Genomic DNA, 25,154 nt, shown 5'->3' on the forward strand with positions numbered 1-25,154 from the left:
TGGGGCACAGAAAAGTGAAGCAACTGACTTTTAGGAGCTTAGGGCTGAATCAGGTTTGGACCTGGGTCTTTAAGTTGGTAGCCTGGAACTCTGTCCTTGTGAACACAATGGTGGGTGGAATTGAAGAACTTACAGGAGAATTCTGAAGAGGAGGCCAGGAAGTCAGAGGAGGAGAGGAGCCTGAGGGGCCCAGGCTGGGAGTCTAGAGATGCAGGTCTCTGCTTCTGACCCCTCCCTTGTGTTAGTAGGCAAAGTTCTTAGCCTCTCTGGGCCTCAGTTTCCCCATCTGTAATGCTAAATAGTTAAATTCACACTTTAAGGTTGAAGGGCCCAAGGCCAAATATGACCCACTGGTATATTTTATAATATCCTTGCATGAGTCACCTAACCTCTGAGCCTCAATTAGCATATCTGTGAATGGGCTTGGGGGAGGAGTAAATGAGACTAGGAGAGTGCAGAGTTAGGTGGGCAGTTGGTGTGTGGTAAATGATGGCTGTGATGATGGTAATGGTTCTCAGCAGGTCCCATGGCAGACGCCCAGTACATCCTGCCCAATGACATCGGTGTGGTTAGCCTGGACTGTCGTGAGGCCTTCCGTCTGCTGTCGCCCACAGAGCGCCTCTATGCCCACCACCTGTCACGGGCCGCCTGGTACGGAGGCCTGGTTGTGCTGTTGCAGACCTCCCCTGAGGCCCCCTACATCTATGCCCTGCTCAGCCGCCTCTTCCGTGCACAGGACCCTGACCAGCTGCACCAGCATGCCCTGGCTGAGGGCCTTACCGAGGAGGAGTATCAGGTCAGTTCTTTTAGGTCATCCAGCCTTTCCTGAGTGGCTTCTGAGTATGAGGGACCACAAGCAGGGGGACAAAGGTCTTTCTCTTTAGATTAGACCAACAGTACAGGAACCTCTCCTGGAGCTTCAGTCTGCTCATCTGTAAAATGCGCATGAGGGTTGTCTGTACCTCCTAGGGTTCCAGTAGCCTGACTTCAAGATAAATAGTGGCTGCTATGAGTGAAGGAAGCAGCTATGGAGACTCAGAGATGGTAGAGGAATGAGTCCAGGGTAGGAATTAGGAGGTCTGAGTACTGGACTAGATCTTCCTTTACCATGTTGTGTCCCTGCCTGTCCCCTGGCTTTTGTTTGTTTGTGGGTCTTTTGGCCAAGTAATACTTTTGTTTAAGATTTTACTTATTTATTCATGAGAAACAGAGAGAGAGAAAGGCAGAGACATAGGCAGAGGGAGAAGCAGGTTCCTTGAGGGGAGCCTGATGAACTTGATCCTGGGACTCCAGGACTACTCCCTGAGCCAAAGGCAGACACTCAACCGCTGAGCCACCCAGGTGTCCCTGGCCAAGTAATACTTACATGTATTCGTAAGACATTGCCACAATGCAGAAAGACACAATACAAAACACAAAGATCACTCATTGGATGCTGGGGTATATAGCCTAATTCCTCTGTCTGTGTATTGCATTCCTACTCCTATACATGCAAACATGTACTAGTTCCTCACTTTGTCACTTACATAAATGAGATCATGTTCTCCATGTTCTTATGAGTCCTGCCTTTTTTTTTTTTTTAATTAAATACCATGTCTTGGAGAACTTCATGGGGCACATATCAATCTACCTCATCCTTTTTGCTGACTGTGAAGCACTCTACTGCTGTGTACACCTTAATCAATTTAATCTTTTCTTTTTGTTGGACATTTAGATTATTCCTGATTCTTCTTAGAAAAGTGCCACAGTGAGCATACTTGTACACCTGTGTGAGTAGGATCTAGAAGTAGCATTGCTGGGTCAAAGGTTCTATGTACATTTGCAATTGATTAATGTTGTTAAATCATCTTTTACGAAAGTTTCACCAAGAATGTATGAGAATATGGCCTGTTTTTATATATGTAAAATAAAGGGTTTGGATTGTTTATCTCTGAGCTGAGGCCCAGGCTGTTTCTTCTACCTTTTTTTAACTTCAGTAATAACATCCCATCTCTAGACTTTGACTTATTCATTAAAAGAGTTAATCACTGGGAAAGTGCGGCCTAGGTATTACTATTCCCAGTGGGATATTTTTGTTTGCAAATAGCAGAAACCCACTTCAGATTGGCTTAAGTAAAAATGAAAATCATGACTTCCAGTTTCTAGTCCAGGGTGTAAGGAGCCTACAAGTCACTAGTCCGTCCTAACGACAAGTAATAGGTGAACAAACTGGAAAATCAATAACTTTTCTTGTGTCCTTAACAGAAGTGAGGGCACAGGGGCTAACTGCTTGCCCCCAAATTGGAGAGACAGACAAGTAGGTACAGAGAATCAGAACTCACTGGTAAAAAAAATTCATGACAGAATCCTTCCCTAGACCAAGTGCTAGAGTAGGAAAACCTAAACTGTGATTGACAAATTATAGGAGGTCCAGTCAGAGAAGGGGTCTCCACACTTTCGGAAATTTGGGGAATGTTATCTTCAGGATCTTGGTCCTTACAATGAATTTCAGAGAGAAAGCCCCATGCTTCTTGCAGGGGTAGGGGAAATGGAACCATTTTTGGAAAATGCCATAATGATCTGTTCTTTACAGTTTGCTCTCAGGAGAAACTATATCACCAGAACCTAACCTGCTAGGGTTTTATCAGAGCCTAATTGAGCTGGGTGGAGGAAAATATCCCACTCCAGACAGTTCTAGTCATCCTGTCCCACCTAAAACGGGGAGTGGGGAGACACAGGACTTAGAGGCACATGTGAAGTTCACAGTCCAGAGGTAAAGGCTCACTAAAAGACTGCTGAGACCTAATCATGGGACTGGAGAACGCTTCTCCTGCTCCCACACCTTACCATCCCATTACTGAAGGCCTATTTACAGCAGTTCCTTTTACCTAGTACATCATATCTGGCTATGAAGAAAAAAGGACAAAACATACTAAAGGCAAGAAACACAGTTTGAAGAGATAAAGCATCAGAAGCAGTTTCAGACATGGCAGGGAGGTTGGACTTATCAGACCAGGAGTTAAAACAACCATGATTAATATGCTAAGGACTCTAATGGATAAAGTAGATAACATGCAAGAACAGATAGATGGGCAAAGAGATAGAAGTCCTAAGAACCAACACTGCTAGAAGTAAAAAACAAAACAAAACAAAACAAAAAAAAAAAACATAGAAATGAAGAATGCCTTTGCTGGGCTTATTAGTAGACTTGACCCAGCTGAGAAACTACTCACTGAGCTTGAGGATCTCTCTCTCTCTTGTTTTTTTTTTAAAGATTTTATTTATTTATTCATGAGAGACACACAGAGAAAGAGGCAGAGACAGAAGCAGGTCCCACACAGGAAGCCTGATGCAGGACTCGATCCCAGGATTCTGGGATCATGCCCTGAGCCAAAGGCAGACACTCAAATGCTGAGCCACCCAGGCATCCCATCTTGAGGATATCTCAATAGAAATCTTCAAAACTGACAAGCAAAGAGAAAAAAGACTAAAAAACACAGACAGAGTATCCAAGAACCATAGGGCAACTGCAGGAGGTGTAATGTATATATAATGGGAATATCAGAAGAGGAAGAAAGAGAAAACGAAAAAATATCTGAAACAATAATGATTGAGAATTTCCTCAAATTAATGTCGTATACTAAACCGCAGATCCATGAAGCTCAGTGAACACTAAGTAGAATATTAAATGCCAAAAAACTACACTTAGGCATATTTTAAAACTACAAAAAAATAAAAGAAAAAGTACTAGAAGAAGATGGAGTTAAAATAGATCTTACCTCTAGGGGAGCAAAGATAAGAATTGCATCCAACTTCTCAGAAACCACACAAGCAAGAAGAGAGTGCACTGAAGTATTTCAAGTGTTGAGAGAAAAAGCCACCAGCCTAGAATTCTGTATCTTGTGAAACTTTCCTTCAAAAGTGAAGGAAAAACAGACTTTCTCAGATGAACAAAAATTGAGGTCATGTATTACCAGTAGACCTGCTTTGCAAGAAATATTCAAAGTTCTTCCGAGGAGGGCAGGCCAGGTGGTGCAGCGGTTTGGCGCCGTCTGCAGTCTGGGGTGTGATCCTGGGGACCCGGGATCCGAGTCCCACATCCGGCTCCCTGCATGGAGCCTGCTTCTCCCTCTCCCTGTGTCTCTGCCTCTCTCTCTGTGTGTCTATGAATAAATAAATAAAATATTTAAAAAAAAAAGTTCTTCAGAGGAAAGAAAAATGATAGAATGGTGAATGTTGGTTTCAGCTCAAATCTACATAAAAAAGGGAGTACATTGGAGAAAGAATAAATGAAAGTAAAATAAAACTTAATTTTTTTATTTTTAATCTAAGAGATAACCATTTGCTCAAAGTAATAGCAACAATGTATTGGTTATGTATGCTAATGTTTATATTACATATAATTTACATATTTATACATATATAAAGCCTATGTGTGCTTATATATACATGAAATAAGTGACGCAAGTAATGATGCAAGGGAGAGGAGACAGGAATTAGAATTATTTTGTTATGAGGTACACTACCCAGGAGGCAGTATAGTGTTATATGAAAGTACACTTGGACTAATTATAAAGGCATATTGCAAAATCTAGGGCAAACACTGAAAAGTAAAAATGTATAACTGACAAGCTAAGAAAGGAGACAAAATGGACTTATGTAAAAGCTCAGTTAAAACTACAAAAGGAAGAAAAAGAATAGAAGACAAAAAATAGGAACAAAGAACAAGGACACAAATAGAAAACAGTAACAAAGATGGTAGATACTAATCCTACCATATCAGTGATCACTTTTTTTTTTTTTTATCAGTGATCACTTTGAACATCAGTGGTCTACATGTTCCAATTTAAAGACAGATATAATCAGAATGGATCAAAAAACAAGACCGAAATATATATTGTCTACAAGAAGCCTACTTAAATAGAAAGACACATAAATTAAGAGTAAATGCATAGAAGGATGTTTGGGTGGCTCAGTGGTTGGGTGTCTGCCTCTGGCTCAAGGCGTAATCCTGGGTCTGGAGATAGAGTCCTGCATCCGGCTCCCTTCAAGGAGCCTGCTTCTCCCTCTTCTACTTGCTTCTCTCTCTGTGTCTCTCATGAATAAATAAATAAAATCTTTTTTTTAAAAAAAGTAAATGGATAGAGAAAGATATACCATACCAACACTAATCAAAAGAAAGTGGGAGTAGCTATATTAATTTTGCAAATTTCAGAGCCTGGAGAGTTATCAGGGATGAAGAGGGCATTACATACAATAAAAGAGTCAGTTCTTCAAGAAGACAACAGTCTTTAACGTGTATGTGACTAACAGAGCATCAAAATATTTGGGACAAAAACTGATACAACTGCAAGGAGAAATAGATGAATCCACTACTACAGCTGGGAGACTGTAGCATCATTCTAGCAGACAGATCTAACAGACAGAAAATCAGTAAGGACCTAGTTGAACTCAACAACACCATCAATCAACTGGATATCATGCACATCTATAGTCTACTTCATCCAACAACAGCAGGATATGTATTCTTGAGCTCATATGGAAGGTCCACGAAGAGAGACCACATTCAGGTCTATAAAACACACACCTTAATAAATTTAAAAGAACGGAAGTAATACAATATCTGCTCTTAGATGAAAATGGAATTAAATTAGATATCAATAACAGAAAAATATCTGGAAAATCCCCAAATACTTGGAGATTGAACAACATACTTCTAAATAGCACATGGGTCAAAGAAGAAATCTCAGGAGATATTTAAAAATATTTTGAACTAAGGGGTGCCTCGGTAGCTCAGTCAGTTAAGTGACCAACCTTTGTTCTCAGCTCAGGTCTTGATCTCAGGGTCATGAGTTCAAGCCCCACGTTGGTCTCCACACTGGGTGTGGGGCCTACTTAAAAATATATATATTTTGGGGGATCCCTGGGTGGCCCAGCAGTTTAGCGCCTGCCTTTGGCCCGGGGCGCGATCCTGGAGTCCCGGCCGGGATCAAGTCCCACGTCAGGCTCTTGGCATGGAACCTGCTTCTCCCTCCTCCTGTGTCTCTGCCTCTGTCTCTCTCTCTCTCTCTACGTCTATCACGAATAAATAAATAAATCTTAAAAAAAAAATATATATATATATTTTTTTTTTTTGAGGGGGGCACCTGGGTGGTCCAGTTGGTTAAGCATCCAACTCTTGGTTTCAGCTTAGGTCATGATTGCAGGGTTGTGAGACTGAGCCCTACATCAGGCTCTGGGCTTACAACAGAAGCTGCTTAAGACTCTCCTTCTCCCTCTGCTTCCCCCACCCGCATGCGCTCTCTCTCTCTCTCAAATAAATAATAAATAAATTAATATATATATATATATATACACACACACATACACACACATAAACATACATAAATACACATACACACATAAAAATATATACATATATATTTTTTGAACTAAAATGAAAACACAACTTGTCAAAATTTGTGGGATGCAGCAAAAGCAGTGCTTAGAGGGAAATTTATAGCATTGAAGCATATATTAGAAAAGAAGAAAGGTCTAAAATCAATCATCTGTTTTCACCTTAGGAAAAAAAAAGAAGAGCGAATTAAATCCAGAAGAAAAGAAAAAGAATTAGAGCAGAAATCAATAACATTGATAACAGGAAATCAATAGGGAAAATTAATGAAGCCAAATCTGGTTCTTTGAAAAGATCAGCAAAGCTGATATCTTAGTCTGTTTGGGCTGTTATAACAAAATACCACTTGAGGGCAGGCCGGGGTGGCTCAGCGATTTAGCGCCGCCTTCAGCCCAGGGCCTGATCCTGGAGACCTGGGATCGAGTCCCACGTCGGGCTCCCTGCATGGAGCCTGCTTCTCCCTCTGCCTGTGTCTGTCTCTCTCTCTCTGTGTCTCTCATGAATAAATAAATAAAATCTTTAAAAAAAAAATACCACTTGAGTGGCTTATAAAGAGAAATTTATTCTCAGAGTTCTGGAGACTGAAAATCCAAGAGCATGGTCCAGTTTGCAAACTGCTAACTTCTCCCTGTGTCCTATCATGGTGGAATGGGTGAACTAGCTCTCTGGTGTCTCTTATAAGGGCACTAATCCCAATGGTGAGGGCTCTTACCCTCATGACCTAACCACCTCCCAAGGGCCCCACCTTTTAATACCATCACTTTAGGGGTTAAAGTTCAATGTATGAATTGGGGTGGGGAACACAAACATTCAGACCATCATGATTGATTAGCCTCTGACCAATCTAAGGGATAGAGAAGTCATAAACTATTAATGTCAGAAATGAAATTTGAGACATCACTATAAATCCCATGGGCATTAAAGAATTTGAGTCAGTAATTAATAACCTTCCCAAACAGAAAGTACCAGGCTCATATGGGTTCACTAGTAAATTATTCCAAACATTTAAGGATATTATGACAGTTCTCTATGATCCCTTTCAAAAGAGAGAAACGGGTACCTAGTTGGCTCAGTCAGTTAAGTGTCTGCCTTCAGCTCAGGCCATGATCCTGGAGTCCCAGGATTGAGCCCTGCATTGGGCTCCCTGCTCAGCAGAGAGTGTGCTTCTCCCTTGACCCCTCACCCTGCTTGTGCTCTCTCTTTCACTCTCAAATAAATAAGTAAAATCTTTAAAATAGAGGAATAGAGGAAATCCTTCCTAATTTATTCAATGAAGCTAACATTATCCTAATTCCAAAACCAGATAAAGGCATTACAAGAAAACTACAGACCAATATCTCTCTTTTACATAGATGAAAAATCCTCAACAAAATATTAGCAAATCAAATCCAACAATGTATAAAAAAACTATACACCACGACCAAGTAGGATTTACTCTGGGTGTGCAAATCGGGTTCAACATTTGAAAATAAATAATTCATCATGTCAACAAGCTAAAGAAGAAAACCATGTGATCATATCAATAGATGCAGAAAAAACATTCAACAAAATCCAGTATTTTAGGAATAGAGGGAAGCTTCCTCAACTTGATAAAGATAAAGCCTATCTATAAAAACCCTATAGCGGGATCCCTGGGTGGCGCAGTGGTTTGGTGCTTGCCTTTGGCCCGGGGCGCGATCCTGGAGACCCGGGATCGAATCCCACATCAGGCTCCCGGTGCATGGAGCCTACTTCTCCCTCTGCCTATGTCTCTGCCTCTCTCTCTCTCTCTCTGTGACTATCATAAATAAATAAAAATTAAAAAAAAATTTTTTAAAAAACCCTATAGCTAAAAACAAAAACCTATAGCTAACATCATATTTAATGGTAAAAATCTCAAAGATTTCCTACTAAGATTAGGAACAAGGCATGAAAGTCCCCTACCACTGCTTTTCAGCATTGTACCAGAAGTCCTACCTAATGCAATAAGGCAAGAACAGGAAATAAAACATGCAGATTGAGAAGGAAGACACAAAACTGTCTTTGTTCACAGAAAACATGATTGACCATCTTTGCACAAAATCCAAAAGAACTGACCAAAAAATTCCTGGAACTCATAAGCAGTTATAGCAAGGTTGCAGGGTACAAAGTTAATATATAAAAGTCCTTTGCTTTTAATATACCAGAAAGGAACAAGAAGAATTTGAAATTAAAACCATAATACCATTTCTAATAGCACACAAGAAAGTGGAATATATAAGTTAAAAAATACAAAACAAAACAAAACAAATACAAAACATATATAAAACTATGAGGAAAACTACAAACCTGATGAAAGATATCAAAGAACTAAATAAATGGAGAGAGAAACCATGTTCATAAATAGGAAGATTTAGTATTGTCAAGATATTAGTTCTTCCCAACTTTATCTATAGATTCAATGCAACGTGAATAAAAATCCCAGCAAGTTATTTTATTCTCAACACAATACTGGGGAAAGAGTGAAGAAGAATAAAGTTGGAGGATCAGCACCATTCACTATAGACTTACTATAAAGCTGTAGTAAATCAAGACAGTATGGTGTTGGCCAAAGGACAGACAAATCAATCAATGGAATAGACCAGAAATAGACCCCCATAAATTCAGTCAACTGGTCTTTGACAAAGGAGCAAAGCAACAAATGGAGTAAAAATTGTCTTTTCAGCAAATGGTTCTGGAATAACTGGATATCCACATAAAAAAAAAAAAAAAGAAAGAAAGAGAGTCTAGACCAGATGTGAACCAAAAATCAATTCAAAGTGGATCACAGATTTAAATGTTAAATACAAAACTGTAAAATTCCCAAAAGATAACATAGAAAATCTAGATGACCTTGGATATGGAGATGACTTTTTAGGTAGAAGTCCAAATATAATCTGTAAAGAAATAATTGATAAGCTGGGCTGCAATGTCATTATTTAAAAAGATTTTATTTATTTAAGAGAGAGAGAGAACACCAGCAGGGGGAGGGCAGTGGAAGAGGGAGAAGCAGGCCCTCCACTGACCAGGGAGCCTGATGCAGGGCTCCATCATGACCTAAGCCAAAGGCAGACACCCAACTGATTGAGCCAGCCAGGTGCCCCTAGACTTCAATGTAATTTAAAAGTTCTGCTTTGTGAAATACACTGTCAAGAGAATGAAAGTCAAGCCACAGAGAAAATATTTGCAAAAGATGTATTTGATAAAAGACTATTAGCCAGAATATACATAAAGAACTCTTAAAATTCAACAATAAGAAAACAAGCAACCCAATTAAGTAGGCCAAGACTGTAACAGATACTTTACCAAAGAAGATATACAAATGGCAAATAAGTGTTTGAAGACATGTTCCACATCATATGTCATTAGGGAATTACAAATAAAAATAATGAGACAACCACTACACACCCATTACTTTGCCAAAATCCAAGACACTGACAACACCCAGATGGTGTTACGGATGTGGAACAACAGGAATTCTTGTTCATTGCTGGTGAGAATGCAAAATTATACAGCTACTGTGGAACGTAGTTTGACAGTTTCTTGCAAAAGAAACCCACTCTTACTATGTGATCCAGCAATCATGCTCCTTGGTATTTACTGAAGTGAAATCTTGAGGTAAAGACTTATGTCCACACAAAAACCTGCACGTGGATGTTTGTAGCAGCTTTATTCATAATTGCCAACAGTGGGAGCAACGAAGATGTCCTTCAGTAAGTGAATTGACAAATTTGGTCCATCTAGACAATGGAATATTATTTGGTGCTAGAAAGACATGAAGTATCAAGCCATGAAAAGAGATGAGGAAAGTCAAATGCATAGTAGTAAGTAAAGGAGCCACTCTGAAAAGCCTACATACATTTAATTCTAAGTATAGGATATTCTGGAAAAGAAAAAACCATGGAGATAGTAAAAAAAAGATCAGTGGTTGCCAGGCATTGAGAGGGATATATAGGGCAGTGAAACTACTCCATAGTACAGAGTAATGTATCTACATAATAGTGGGTATATGCCATCCATTTGTCTAAACCCATAAAACATACAACACCAAGAGTGAACCCTATTGTAGACTGTGGTCTTTGGGTGATGATGTGTCTGTGTAGGTTTATCACTTGTAACAAATGTGCCACTCCAGTGGGAGATGTTGATAATAGGGAGGGCTGTTCATGTGGGGGCACAGAGGTACATGGGAAATCTGTATACTTTTTGCCCAGTTTTGCTGTAGATCTAAAATTCTCAAAAAAAAAAAAAAAAGTCTATTTTTAAAAAGAGTTCTAGGCTCCCATAATTGAAAAGTCTAGAGCTAGGGCAGGATTCAGTCATGGCTGGATTCAGGGGCTCAGTGATAGCATTTTTTTTAAAGATTTTATTTATTTATTTATTAATGAGAGACACACACACAGAGAGGCAAAGACAGGTAGAGGGGGAGCAGGCTCCCAGGGGAGCCCGATGCAAGACTTGATTCCAGGACACGAGGATTACTCTCAACCACTGAGCCACCCAGGTGCCCCACTGATAGCATTTTGATGCACTCTTCATCTCTCAGCTTTGCTTTCTTTCCTCACTCCAGTAGGGGAGGTCGAGGGACTCCAAGCTTGATGATCTCTAGTATAGAAACAGGCTCTCTGCCACTAGGAAATTGCCTGGATAGGGCTCCTACTGTCTGGCTTGAGCCCGTTCCTACCCCTGGAGTCAGAGAAGGGAGATCCCCCTCCTTCCCAAGAGGAAGATTGAAGTCTTGTTGCCAGAGGAAGGGAGAATAAGTTTTGGGCCTGCAAAAGCTGTAGAGCAGATGATCAAGGTCCCTCCAGGTCTAACATTTGATGCTTCCAATGCCAGCTGCCTGCCCTGTGGGGGCTTTCTGCAGAAGGAGGCAGAGGCAGTGTTTACACTTCAGAGGTCATATGGAATGGCTGCGAGTAGCTGAGAGGGTGCTGGGCATAGCAGGAACAGGGTGGCTGTCTTTGGGAGCTACGGAGAAGACCAGTTTGGCTGGACAATGGGTATATGAAGATTGGTCTATGAAAGTATATTGAGGCCAGACTGGAGCCTCCCAGGATCTGAGTCCTGCCCCCAGATTTCCCAGCCTCACCTATACTGGTTCCTCCAGGTGTTAACATCTTAGGAGGGAATCTCCCTGGGGTTGGGGGAGGCTGTGCTTCCGTGTCTCTGATGTCCACCTCCCCCTAGGCATTTCTGGTATATGCTGCGGGTATCTACTCCAACATGGGCAACTACAAGTCCTTTGGCGACACCAAATTTGTTCCTAACCTGCCCAAGGTGAGTTGAGAGAGTGCCGGGGAAAGTAAGGAATTTGGGGCTGGCGGGATGGTAGTGGGGGCCTAAACGGAGGGAACCTTGACCCTGCCACTGCCATGCTCCTCACATATAATGGAAAAACAGTGTTTCTTCTTGACTGTGCTGACCTGAGGGCATCCAAGGGAGGGATGTGGAAGTGCTCTGGGAACATGAAATGCTTGCAGAAATGGAACCTGGTCATCACGGGGGATGGTGGAGAGGCCCAGGTATGGAGAGTCCGTCATTGGGACTGTGGCGCTCAAGCCTATCTGGGGCAGAGGCAGTTCTTACACCTGGGCTTCCTGCACTAACTGTATACACAAGTTGCCTGGCCATCTTGTTGAAATGCAGTTTCTGACTTAACGGTTCTGTAGTGGGGCCTGAGGTTCACCATTTCTTGAGCAACACCGATGCTGCTAGTCCATCAGTCACACTTTGAGCCAGGTCTCAGACTGTGGGAGAAGAGCTGGGGGCTGGATGTGGAGGATCCAGAAGACAGGTTTGGGTGCTATGGCCTTTTTCCCTGCAGGAGAAGCTGGAACGAGTGATCATGGGGAGTAAGGCAGCTCAGCAGCACCCGGAAGGAATCAGGAGCCTCTGGCAGACCTGCAGGGAGCTCATGTTCTCTCTGGAGCCAAGGCTTCGACACCTCGGGCTGCGGAAGGAGGTAAGGCCCCCCAACCATACGGAGTGTGCAGGGCATCCTTTGCAGTCACCTGGCATGGAGGGGAGGGTACCAGGTACTGGGCAGGGACGCAGTGGGCTTTGGCTCACGCTCTTGAGGCAAAGCTGCCCCCCACCACGGGCTTCAGTTTTGTCATTTGTAAACTATGAAGCAAGTTGGATGGAATACTTCCTGAATGCCTTTCTGATTCTGACATCCTAGGGAGGTGTATGCAGAAGGGAAGGAGAGAAGAGCTGAGCTGAGAGTTAGAAGGAACTGAGGAGGGGAAGATGGGCCAGGAGGGATCCCAGGCTTCCCGCCTCTGGAAGCTATCTAGCAACTGCCTGTTGTGAGGGCCATGGCAAGCCTTCAGGGTGGGCCAGCCCAGGAAAGGCTGGAGCAGAGCTGCAGGGAGGCTGGAGATGGGCCTCTGTTTGTGATTTGTGTTACAATTTTTTCCCCTGGAAACAGATCGAGGAGGCAGGGTGGGGGATGCTGGGAGGGGATACAGGAAGCAGGGGGCTGGGGGTAATGTGTCTTGACCCTGGCAGTTCCTCCTTTCCATCTGTCCCCTTCCCTGACAGGGAATCACTACCTACTACTCTGGGGATTGTACCATGGAAGATGCCAAACTGGCTCAAGATTTTCTGGACTCACAGGTTTGAGGGTTGTAATATTGGTTTGATGAGGCCCCCTTGCCATTGGCACCCACTCCTGGGTCTCAGCTTGGGTCCAGAGACACAGTATTTTGGGTGTTTGAAGTAGAAAAGACTAGTCTTAGAATCATTGTCTAAGAGCTGGCATGGCTCCAGTGAAGATGTGCCCAGGTGTGCCAGCGATAGAGCTGCTCCCAGGCTGAAGGCCTCATGACAGCCTCAGGGCAGGATGGTGCAGAAGATTAGAGCTGCTTCCGGTTGGGCCCTGGGCCTGGGCTCTAGACTCCTAGGGTCTGCTTCCCAGCAGCTGTGTAACCAGTTTCCATGTCTGCTGCCTCGCGTGGCCCTGGGTTAGCCGAGAGCGTGTAGTGCTTGACACAGGGGAGTCAGCACTTAGTAAAAGTTAGGGCTCAGCATATGGAGTAGAGTGGGAAAGTCTGGCCTGGCCTGCCCACCTGCCCTCTCCCCATCGCAGTGGACTTAGCCAGGTTCCCCCAGAGGCCCCAGCCTGCTTTGCCTCTGTACCTTCCTTCCCTGGTGTGGACCCCTTTTCCTCCCACCTTGCAGCCCGTTCTGGACTTACTCTCCTTCCCCAGACCTCTGCCCTGGTCTCTTCTAGAACCTCAGTGCTTACAACACGCGACTCTTCAAGGGTGTCAGCCTGGATGAGAAGCCCTGCTACGAGGTGCGGCTGGCTTCTGTGCTTGGCATGGGTGAGCTGCCTCACACACCCCTTCTAGTCCTGGGCCTAGGAGGGTTGGTGGGTTCTGCAGGGAGTAACAGTCATAATAGTTACAGGACATATTGACTGCAGACTTACTGGTCACTGTGTTCATGATGTGCTCTGCGCATGGTACTGCCTGTGAGGGGACCCTAGCCCTGGGGCTGGCCATGACAGCAAAGATACAGGAAGTACAAGGACAGAGAGAGAGGTTCCATGCCACTTGGAGGGTGTTACTGCTGCGAGCCTCTGATGGTCCCTATCCTTCAGGTAGTGGCACAAAACACAATAATCCATGTGAATAATGGGAATAGAGGCTGGGCCATATGCCCCATAACAGGCTAGAAGTCCAAACTGCGCATCAGTGAGGGCTTCCTGGAAGAGGTACCATATGGATTTTTGGAGGTTCAGGACCTAGAGATGGCGAATGTCCTAAAGTCTGCTTCCTGAATATCTCTCAAAGAGCCCTCCAAGGGCTCTATCATTCAGAACTCTTCATAAGTGAAGAGTCCATTGCATATTTGCCTAAACCAGAAGGGGACTTAACAGACTTGGGTAATTAAGAAGCCTAGAGTAGGATGGCTTCAAGCACAGCTAGACCCAGCTGCTCGGACAGTATTCTGAGGAATTTCTCTCTCTCTGTCTCTTGGCTCCATTCTCTGACTTTATCCATGGCATGTTCCTCCCACACAGGGCCTGATAGTCAGTTACCAGCCTAGCCACCCAAGCAGAAAAAGGGTCCTTTCCTCCCAGAAGTTCCTTCAATAAGGTGTGGGAGTGGCTCTAGTTTCTCTATTTTGGATCCCATATTTATCTGTGAACTAATCCCTGTGGTCAAGGCACAGATAGATCTCTGATTGTCTTGACCCTGATCCCAAAACTGTCTCAGAGCCAGGTGATCAGGCCAGCCCCTCCCACTCACCTGAACTGGAGGAGCTGGCAACAGGGGATTCTCAGAGGAAAATCAGGGTCTGTTACTAGGTGAGAGGGAAATGTATGCAGTGTAGAAAGAAATATCCAGCCCCTATGAGGACCTTTGCAACCTGGCCTTCCTTTTCCACCTCCCACCCCCTAGCCTCATATCCCTGCTCACCTCCCACTTAGACTCTGCCCCAGCCATGCTCAGCAGCTTACAATCCCCCAAAACCCCCGTGTTCTCACATACGCTGTCTAGGACTTTGATGGTCTGTTCCCCTTCCACCTTGAAGTCCTCTTACTGCCTACACATTCACATGATGGACACCTACTCATCCTCTAGACCATCCTAGGGCATCACTTATTCCACGACATTGCCCTGTCTTTCCATGACTTTCCTTCTCTTTTCCCATTAGCACACCCAGTAATGTCCCAGATTTGTTGTTTTGGACTACAGGCTCCTCAAGAGGAGGAAGGGTGTGTTTCATTGACCACTGTCTCCCCAGTGGCTAGCACTTGGTAGAAATTCAGATATTTGGTGTGGGAATAGATAAAGATGGCATCGGCACTTCTGGTGGAGGGAATGGTGTGAGCCCAGAGCATGGTGGAGGGAAAGTTTAGGGATTGGCAAGTCATTTGATTTGACTATGGAAGGGGATATTGGGTTCATGGGAATAGGAATAGATCACACTGGAAAATAAGCCAAGCCTATACTTACATATACTCTACTATATGTATAGGATAGTGCTTGAGAGTGTGGCTCTGGAGCCAAGCTGCCTGAGCGTACCTGTTGTGTCATCTACTGCTGTGTACAATGTCCCCCAAATTTAGGGATATAAACCCACCTCTTCATGCTCACAGACTCTGTGGTACCAGAGTGTACCAGCCAGTGTACTCTGTGTACCAGCCCCCGGGGACTGGAAACACCTTCAGGCTTGCTCACTCACACATCTGGTGGAAGATGGTAGCTGTCAGCTGGGACCTCAGCAGGGGCTAGGGGCCAAAACACCTCATGTGGCTTCTTCACATTGCTCGTGTTGTCTGGCCTCCACGAGTGGGCATTCCAAGAGAGCCAGGCAGAAGCTGTGTCACCATTTATGATCTGGCATCAGCAGTCATGTGGCATCACTTCTGCTAGAGTCACAAGCCTGCCCACCTTCAAGAGGAGGGAAAAGAGCCCTCACATTCTGATGGGGATGTCATATTGGGAGGTGGGGAGAGACTCTGGTTATCTTTTTTCTTTTAAAACATAACCTAGAAGTATGTCCTACTGTTCAGTGACAACAGGCAAAATGCAAGAAATCACCACAAATTGAGTGGCATAAGACAACATAAATTTCTTCTGTTGCTGTTCTGGAGGTCCAAAGTCTGAAACAAGACTCCAGTTCCTTCTGGAGCCTCCAGAAGGGGAATCTATTTCCTTGCCTCATTCGGCTTTAGTGTCTAGAGGCAGCCTGCTTTCCTTAGCTCATGTCCCCTTCTTCACTTCTCTTCAACATATTCTCTCATTTCATCTTCTACTTCCCATTCACCCTCTCATCACCTGATAAGGCTCCTTATATTTCAGGGATGACTGTCTTTCTAAATAGAGTTTGCCACCCTAGGTTTGAATCCTGCTCTGCTACTTACTGCCCATGTGACCTTTGGAAACTTACTTCTCTGTGACTTTGTTTCCCCATCTGTAAAATGGAGATAACTCCCCCTAGAGTTGATGTGAGGCTGAAATGAATTAGCTGACGTAAAGTCCTTAGAATATTTCCTATTATGTTATATGCGTATTTTTCGAAAATGGAAATTTCTACTAACTTCTGTAGGCCGTGGAGAGTCATTGAAGATCTTAGAGTAAGAGTGTCACGGTGAGAAGTTTGCTGGGGTGTCTTACACTAGCCTTTTCCCTGAGCAAACCTTCTTCCCTCAGAGCCCACTCTGCATTCTGAAATGACTTCCAAGCTGAAGAGCTATGAATTCCGGGGGTGCCATTTCCAGGTGACTCGGGGAGACTATGCGCCTATTCTCCAGAAGGTGGTGGAGCACCTGGAGAAAGCCAAGGTAAGGGGTGGCTGGGGGCTGAGGTGTGCAAGCTCCAGATCCCTCTGGGCTGCAAAGACAGGTGTTCGGATGCATGGGTGGCCTCAGGCTGACCCACCCCTGCTCTCTCCCAGGCGTATGCAGCCAACAGCCGTCAGGAACACATGCTGGCTCAGTACATAGAAAGTTTCACCCAGGGCTCCATTGAGGCCCACAAGAGGGGCTCCCGCTTCTGGATACAGGACAAAGGCCCCATCGTGGAGAGGTGAGGCACCAGCCTTCACCCCAGCTGTCCCCTCCTCTTGCCTGCCCCTCTTCCATCTCTGTTCTTTGCTCCCCCAGTTACATCGGGTTCATTGAGAGCTACCGAGACCCATTTGGTTCCCGTGGAGAGTTTGAAGGTAACTCCTGGAAGGAGGGTGGTCAGCTTACAGACCCTTATCCCAATGTCCCCTGTGGGCTCTCCCCTCGCTTGGCAATAATAATATAGGTAACCAGAACCACTGTTGTTGGTTTACTGGATACTGGGCACTTAGCTATAGTAGTCCGTTTGGACACTGTCCTCCTATGACAGTTGCTATCCACACTTTACAGAACTGGTGACTTAGGGATGGCTGGTGGGTGGCCAAGCCTGGCACCTTGGCTCTGAGCCACTTTGCTGTACTGTCTGATGTGCTGTCTGCTGTGTTGTCTGCTGTGGACACAGGCAACAGTCGTCCCAAGCCCAGCTTTGGCTGTGTGACCTCCCAGCTGTGTAAACCCCACATCTGAGCATCAGTCACTCCCTTCTGGGTGTCTTGGGAAGTGAGGTATTTATAGCTCTATATAAAAACAATTATGGGGGATCCCTGGGTGGCACAGCGGTTTGGTGCCTGCCTTTGGCCCAGGGCACGATCCTGGAGACCCGGGATTGAATCCCACATCAGGCTCCTGGTGCATGGAGCCTGCTTCTCCCTCTGCCTGTGTCTCTGCCTCTCTCTCTCTCTGACTATCATAAATAAATTAAAAAAAAAAAATTTAAAAAACAAAAAAAAACAATTATGGGATAACACATATAATTATGCAGGCTGCTTAGCACAAGCCAGGTACATAAAAGGTCCTGGGTGAATGGGAGAATAATTAACATCATGACTGTGAACTTGACTTGGCTGTTGTCATCCCAAGGGCAGGTGGGAGGCCTGCCCATACCCCCACAGGATTCACCTGTGCAAGGCAGGGAATCCAGCCTGAGGATTTAGACTTCTGTGCCAAGCCTTATCCTCCTCAGCCCCTGGAGATAGAGTCTGGAATATCTAACTACTAGAAGCCAGGGAGATTAGCTTGGGAAGAGAGAAGAAAGCCCTGGCAACTGGTGGGGGGCTTAGATCTGAGCCTATAAATGCAGGCCCAGGGTGCAGGTGATGCAGGGGCCAGAGAGGAGGACAGGTTTGCACACCTGCAGCTTCCCTGCCTGGATCCTGATTCTCCAGGCCTCTCTGCGGGCCAAGACCCCAGAACCTCCTAAGCAACCTTGATCTCAGAGGCTCCCCTCTTTACCTAACTCATTGTGGTTATTAGAAAAGTAGTCCAGGGGTACCAGGCTGTCTCATTCAGTAGAGCATATGACTCTTTTTTTTTTTTTTTTTAAGATTTATTTATTTATTTATTCATGAGAGAGACAGAGAGAGAGGCAGAGACATAAGTAGAGGGAGAAGTAGGCTTTACACAGGAGCCCGATGTGGGACTCAATCCTGGATCCCCGGGATCACAACCTGAGCTGAAGGCAGCCCCCTAACTGCTGAACCACCCAGGTGTCCCAAGCATGTGACTCTTAATCCCAGGCTTGTGAATTCAAGCCCCACACTAGATGTAGAGATTACTTAAAAGTAAAAATAAAAAAATTTCTTTTAAAGGAAAAGTAGTCCATGTTCACGGTCACAGATTTTGAAAATAGATTTGAAAAAAAATCATCCATGATTGGACCCACCTCAAGGTTAAAATTGGGAATGTACATTGTGATTTTTGTTTATTTGTTTATTTAAAGATTTATCTATTTATTTATTTTAGAGAGAGGATATGTGTGGGAGCAGGAGGAAGGACAGAGGAATAGAGAGAATCCACAAGCATACTGCCTACCTGAGTGTGAGCCTGACATGGGGCCCCATCCCAGGACCCTGAGATCATGACCTGAGCTAAAACCAAGAATAGGCTGCTCAACCAACTGAGCCACCTAAGCACCCGTTTTTTGTTTTTATATAGAGCTATAAATGCTTAAAAATGTGTGTGGGCATGATTTAAAAATCCATGTCTGTTGTAAGTAATTGGAACAGTGCAGAAGTATGTAGGATAAAATGTGAAATTTGTCCCCTGTGACACTCCCCTCCTGAGATCACCACAGTTTGCAGTTGAATACAGGTCTCTCCAGAGCTTTGTTTAAGCACACACACATGAAACTTTTAATTTGTCCAGGTAAATGAGATTATGCTTTTTTCACTGAATATTTTAGATATCTTTTCATATTAGTAGGTATAGACCTACCATGTTCTTTTATTTTTACTTTTATTTTAAGTAGGCTCCATGCCCAATGTGGAACTTGAACTCATGACCCTGAGATCAAGGGTGTACCGACTGAGCCAGCCGTTCTCTTAAATAGCTGCATAATATTATAATTTCTCATGACATTTGATATTTTACAACCCGACTAATACTTGCATGGTGTGCCATCATATAGCTGCCCCCTGATTTATTTAACCAGCCCCTGTGGTTGCTTTTTCTTCTCTGCTATTTTAATCGTCGTGTCTTCCTGACTCGTATGTCAATTCCACCTGACCTGATATGTCAATTCCACCTGACACAGGGAGGCTTTGCCAAGTCTAACCCTTGGCCAAGTTACTCCATTCTTTGTAAGAGCCTGACCAGGCAGTAGTTTAGGCCAGGCCTTTCCAAGGTATAGTTCATGCGGGGTTCACAGGAATTATACCATGAAGGGTTCAGTGCTAAGTAGCAGGAGGTCTTGCCTAAAGGACTCTTCAGTGCTTCTAATATGCAATGTATATCAGGAATCTCTAAGAAGTTGGAAGTAGAGCATATAGTATTCAAATGTATTTAACCAGGAAGCTTTTTCTTTATGAAGGCTCTCATAGAAACTGCATCTTATGGAGTGCAACTTTGGAAACAAACAGAAGCTAGGTTTAACTGCATTAAACCTGAAAGGATCAGTCCCAGCCCTCCTATGTAGCAGCCATAGTCCCCACTTCACAAGCCAGATGCTCTAGCCATGCAGGATAGTTCAGTTGCTCCCAAAAGAAGAACATATTTTTTGCTCATGTAGTCCCTTCCATGGGGAAACTGATCTTTGCCTACCATCCTCTATGTGCTCCCTCCCACCTCCTTTTAAGGTCCATCTCAGACGTTACCAGTGAAGCCTTTTCTTTGCATCCTGTCCACCCCAGGGACCTCTATGAAGGCAAGGCCAGGCCTGGGTCACTGTCCCACTGGCCAGCAAAGGGTGTTACATGCAGCAGACATTTAGTACCTGCATGATGGCTGGAGGGGTAGCAGAGTTGAGTGGGGGAGGGGACCCCTTGAAATCCTGCCAGCCCACAGCCCACCTCCCTCCCTACAGGCTTTGTGGCCATGGTGAACAAGGCCATGAGTGCCAAGTTTGAGTGTCTGGTGGCAAGTGCGGAACAGCTGCTGAAGGAGCTACCCTGGCCCCCGGCCTTCGAGAAAGACAAGTTCCTCACCCCTGACTTCACCTCCCTGGATGTTCTCACCTTCTCTGGCTCTGGCATCCCTGCTGGAATCAACATCCCCAACTGTGAGCTTCCTCAATCTGTGACAATAGTCCCTAGGCCTCCAGAGCCTCCATTTAGAGTTGCCCCTCCCCCCCCCACAGTGGCCCTGGCCATGTACCCCACTCAGTTCTCCATCCCAGCAGCATCCTCTGGTCTAGACTCCTTTGTCTGTGGCCCTTGATGTTTGCCCCTTCACCCTGACTCCCTCCCCACCTTCTCCAGATGATGACCTGAGGCAGACGGATGGCTTTAAGAATGTGTCGCTGGGGAATGTGCTGGCTGTGGCCTATGCCACACAGCGGGAGAAGCTTACCTTCCTGGAAGAGGATGACAAGGTGGGCACTGACAGCCCAAGGGTTTGGGTCGGCCCTGGCCTGATAGCCGGCACAGGAAGGTGGAAGGCCCAGGGCAGGGAGAGGAAAGAGCAGGGCTGCCATCCCAGCTCAGCTACTTCCTGGCCTCATGGCCCTGTTACATGGCCTGTTTGCTCACCTGTCAAGCAGCAGAGGCAATCCCTTGCTCCAGGCTGTTGCAAGGATGAGATAGGCCAAGAGGTGCCCCTCATGGAGCCTGGCATGAAGGAGGCATTAGCTGGCCGCCGGGCTGCGGTGGGGCAGTGGGTAGCATGGATCTCTGCTTGTCTTGGTAGGACCTGTACATCCGCTGGAAGGGGCCCTCCTTTGATGTGCAGGTGGGACTGCATGAGCTGCTGGGCCATGGCAGCGGCAAGCTCTTTGTACAGGTGAGAAGTGTCCACAACTCCCCTCCCCCATGGTCAACCCAGCCAGGTTGAAGCCACTTCTGTCTTTGCCTTCAGGGGCTTTGGGTTAAGTGGGGGAAATGGCCCCTGAAGGAAGGAAGTCCCTATATCACCCTCCCCCAAGCTTTCCCAGGAGCCCCAAGGGTGCAGAGCCCAAGGGACAGTCCAGCTGGGGTCTCCTGCACAGGAAGGTTGTTTGGCTTAGGCCACAGAAGCCTGCCCTGGAGGTGAGTCAGCACCAGGGACAGGGAGGCTGTGAGGGACAGTCTCTGGAGGCTCCCAGTCCTGAGGCTGCTGCATGGTCTGGCTTTGTACTACTATTCCCTGGAACCTGTACCTTTCCAGGTATTAATAGGGAGTGAGTCACATCTCCCCAGAACAGCCCCTACCTGCCAGCCCATCCAAGTGGCTGGAGCCCCTGTGACATCCATGCACAGAATATAAAGCAGACAGACAGCCTTCCTGCCAGGCTGAGAAGAGCCCTTTCTGGTCCCTTAGCACAGAGCTGCACAGATGAGATGACCAGAGGCAGGTGGGGCCAGGACATCAGAGAGAGTGGGGTTCTGGCTTGGGTCCCGCTTGCTGTGGGGTAGGGTACCTCACTGAGTTGGGAGGGTCAGGGGTCAGGAGGCTTCAGAGCAGCGAAAGGGGACAGCAGCCTAGCATTGGGCCTTGTCCAGGCTTAAAGCCACAGGGCAATGGGGACAAATGTGGCCACTCCGTGTCCTTGGATAAGTTAGTTCTCCTTCCTGAGCCTCAGTTGGCCCATCTATAAAACGGGGACCCTGGCTCCTACCATGTGGGCTATCATGAGGAATAAAAGCAAAGCCCTAGGGCTTGCCTGACATAGTAGGCCCTCTGGAATGGGTGTTATTTGCAAGAGATAGTGTGCATGGAGGTGATGTGCTCTGATTCCACTCTGTGGCTTGTAGTGTCTGAGCCTCATCCCCCCCGCCCACGTGAGGTGGGGTAGCAGAACCATGGCGGGGGGGGGGGGGAGGTTGTGAGGAATAAACGGATGGTGCATAAAAGATGCTTGGCACATGGAGTAGTTAGTGAGGCTGATGCTTATTGGAGGTAGAGAATCACAGGCCATGGCCTCTGCCAGCATGGGGAGCAGCAACCAAGCTGCCAAGCTTTCTGGACCATCCACTGGTACATACCTGGGGTCTGGAGATCCCAGGTCTGGGTTTTCATGTGGCTGGGGGCCAGGGTCACAGGACTCAGGTTTGGAGGCAGCGGCGTGTGGATGGCGCTTGAATCCCTGGGCTGCAGTAATGGGCTGGGGCAGGCACCTTTCCCTCACTCGTCTCATGTCTTGACCATTCTGCAGGATGAGAAAGGAGCACTTAACTTTGACCAGGAGACAGTGATCAACCCAGAGACGGGTGAACAGGTGAGGGCAGCCTCAGCAGACACCCCAGGTGCTGGGGGTCTGGGCATGCCTGGGGTGGCAGCTGCCCCTAAGCCTACCTAATTCCTGGGCCTCGCCTCCCAGATTCAGAGCTGGTACCGGAGTGGGGAGACCTGGGATAGCAAGTTCAGTACCATCGCCTCTAGCTACGAAGAATGCCGGGCTGAAAGCGTGGGCCTCTACCTCTGCCTCAACCCGCAAGTGCTGGAGTATGAGCAGCAGGCCGGGGCGGGGGGTGGGCCTCCCTTGTGGATGAAGGGTGTACTGGTGGGGGTCAGGACCCAGGCAGCCTCTGACTGCCCCTGCTGCCTCCCTGCCCCTTCCCCAGGATCTTTGGCTTTGAGGGGGCTGATGCAGAAGATGTGATCTACGTGAACTGGCTCAACATGGTTCGGGCTGGGCTGCTCGCCCTGGAGTTCTACACCCCTGAGGCCTCCAGCTGGAGACAGGTGGGGACTAGCAGAGAGCCATCAGGGGGAGGGCCGGCAGTGGGGTCCAAGGTCAGGATTCTAGGTGTAGAGATGGGACAACCATATCTACCTACGAGACCTGTGAACTGGGTTTAATCCCAGACTCTAGTGCTTATGGGGGTAGGTCACACTGCTGTGAACTCAATGTCTCTGTCTGTGCAACGGGAGTAATAGTCTCCCTGCCCACCTCTGAGGGCAGATCAGCTGAGGTGATTTTACTACAACTGCTAATAACTGACCTGTGTCAGTGCTACACACAGTTCTAAGCACTTTACCTGAATTAACTCCTTGCTCCCAGTGTCAACCCCAGGAAACTATTATTACCTTCATTTTATAGATGAAGAAATTGAGGCACAGAGAAATTAAGTAACTTGCTGGTAAGCAGCACAGCCAGGATTCAAATCCAAGCAGTTTGCCTTCAGGCTAGGCTGCTCAGTTATGAGATATCCTTTGGAAATAGAGTAAACAATAGGAATGTTTTTAAAATTCATACAAGTATGTCTTGAGGGAATCTTACATCATCAAAATAACATGTTTTAGAGTCAAGAAACTGAGGTCTGAGTCTTTGCTCTCCCTTAACAGTTGTGTGATCCCAAGCAAGTCATTTCACCTCTCTGGGCCTCCGTTTATCATCTGTAAACTGGGGTTCATGATGCCTACTTGGTCCCGCTGTGGAATACAAACAAGATTGTAGAGGAGAAAGTGCTTGGTGACCTGGACTGTGGGGGGGGCCAAGGGGTATCTGCTGTCATCAGGGAGGGGTTTGGAGCAGTGAGGGGCATGGTGGTTGGCAAGGGGGAAGCACAGGGCTCTCGGTCCTGCCTGGAAACGGCCTTCCTGTTTCCCAGGGCAGCCTGCCTTCCCCTTGTGAGCAGAGAGGGGAGGAAGAATTTAAGTGGAGAGGAATAAGTAGAGAAAGATCCACAGGGTGAGGGAGAATGAAATGATAAGAATAATTGACAAGGAGTGAGCACATATTATATTCAGGCTTTGGACCAAGCTTCTGATGTATCTTATCTCAGGGATGTAAATGATTCTTTTCTTGTTTGGCTCTGGCAGGCCCACATGCAGGCCCGATTTGTGATCCTCAGGGTCCTGCTGGAGGCTGGCGAGGGACTTGTTACTGTCACTCCCACCACAGGCGCTGATGGGCGCCCAGATGCCCGGGTCCGCCTCGACCGCAACAAGATCCGGCCTGTGGGCAAGCCCGCCCTGGAGAGGTTCCTGAGGAAACTTCAGGTCAGTGGAGCCCTCTTACCTTCCCACCTCACCCTGTCTCTCCATCCTCTAGCACTGCCTTGTAGCCTTCTGATCATCCATTCGTTCACTCATTCATTCATTGGACAAGTGTGTACACCGAGTGTGACCACGTACCAGGCATGGTCTGGCATAAGCTATGAGCGGTTTCTTATGTTGTGGTGAACGTGTAAACAATAAGTGAATGAGATGATTTCAAGTCATGACAAGAGCTATAAAGACCATAAAACTTGGTGATGCAATAGCAGGTGAAATTGGAGGGAAAAGGAATGTATAGCTTCCTTAGCCTGGGTGGTCAGGGAAGGCTTCTTGGAGGAGATGGTGTTTAAGCTGCAATTTGAGTGCCAGGCAGGAACCAGTATGAGAAGGTCTGTGAGCAGAAGAAACAGAAAGCATAAAGCATAAAACGTGGGGACTGGAATGAACTTCATGAGTTGAGGGATAGAAGGAGGCCCGGAGCTTAGTAGGTGAAGGACAATGGTCAGTGTGGCTCTGGCTTCCCCCCTTGTAGGAATGCTTAGAGTCAGGACTTTTTGGGGTTTTGATGTCACTATTAACTAGCCATGTCATTGGGGCAACATATTCTGCCTTGCTGGGCCCCACTTTTCTTATCTAATTAATGGGATACATCTCCTGCCTCACCTGGCAGCAATCAAATGACACAACATATTGAGCAAATAGAATGTTGTGTTATCCAAGCTGGTGTGACATGAGGTGTGGTCCATGGACGAGCAGCATCAGCCTCACTCAGAAGCAGGTTACAGATGCAGATTCCTGGGGATCTCCCCGGACCTGATTCAGAAATCATGAGAGTAGTGTCCAGGA

General features: G+C 46.2%; 1 protein-coding gene across 4 annotated transcripts in view; it reads left to right on the forward strand.

Moving 5' to 3' along the window:
• DPP3 (dipeptidyl peptidase 3) overlaps positions 1–25,154 on the forward strand; it is a 33,130-nt gene that overhangs the window by 892 nt on the left and 7,084 nt on the right. For 2 of the 4 annotated variants that reach the window (XM_026004351.2, XM_026004353.2), the window contains exons 2-16: positions 519–796; positions 11,561–11,650; positions 12,198–12,335; positions 12,917–12,991; positions 13,608–13,701; positions 16,543–16,673; positions 16,787–16,917; positions 16,995–17,053; positions 20,257–20,451; positions 20,651–20,763; positions 21,078–21,170; positions 22,522–22,584; positions 22,687–22,811; positions 22,931–23,051; positions 24,132–24,311. In XM_026004351.2, coding sequence (XP_025860136.1) covers positions 519–796; positions 11,561–11,650; positions 12,198–12,335; positions 12,917–12,991; positions 13,608–13,701; positions 16,543–16,673; positions 16,787–16,917; positions 16,995–17,053; positions 20,257–20,451; positions 20,651–20,763; positions 21,078–21,170; positions 22,522–22,584; positions 22,687–22,811; positions 22,931–23,051; positions 24,132–24,311 — 1,886 coding nt within the window. The remainder of the gene's footprint in view (positions 1–518; positions 797–11,560; positions 11,651–12,197; positions 12,336–12,916; positions 12,992–13,607; positions 13,702–16,542; positions 16,674–16,786; positions 16,918–16,994; positions 17,054–20,256; positions 20,452–20,650; positions 20,764–21,077; positions 21,171–22,521; positions 22,585–22,686; positions 22,812–22,930; positions 23,052–24,131; positions 24,312–25,154) is intronic. The other 2 variants (XM_026004352.2, XM_026004354.2) reach the window with 1 other exon arrangement.

Source organism: Vulpes vulpes, chromosome 5 (genome assembly GCF_048418805.1).
Source record: "Vulpes vulpes isolate BD-2025 chromosome 5, VulVul3, whole genome shotgun sequence".
NCBI lineage: Eukaryota > Metazoa > Chordata > Mammalia > Carnivora > Canidae > Vulpes > Vulpes vulpes.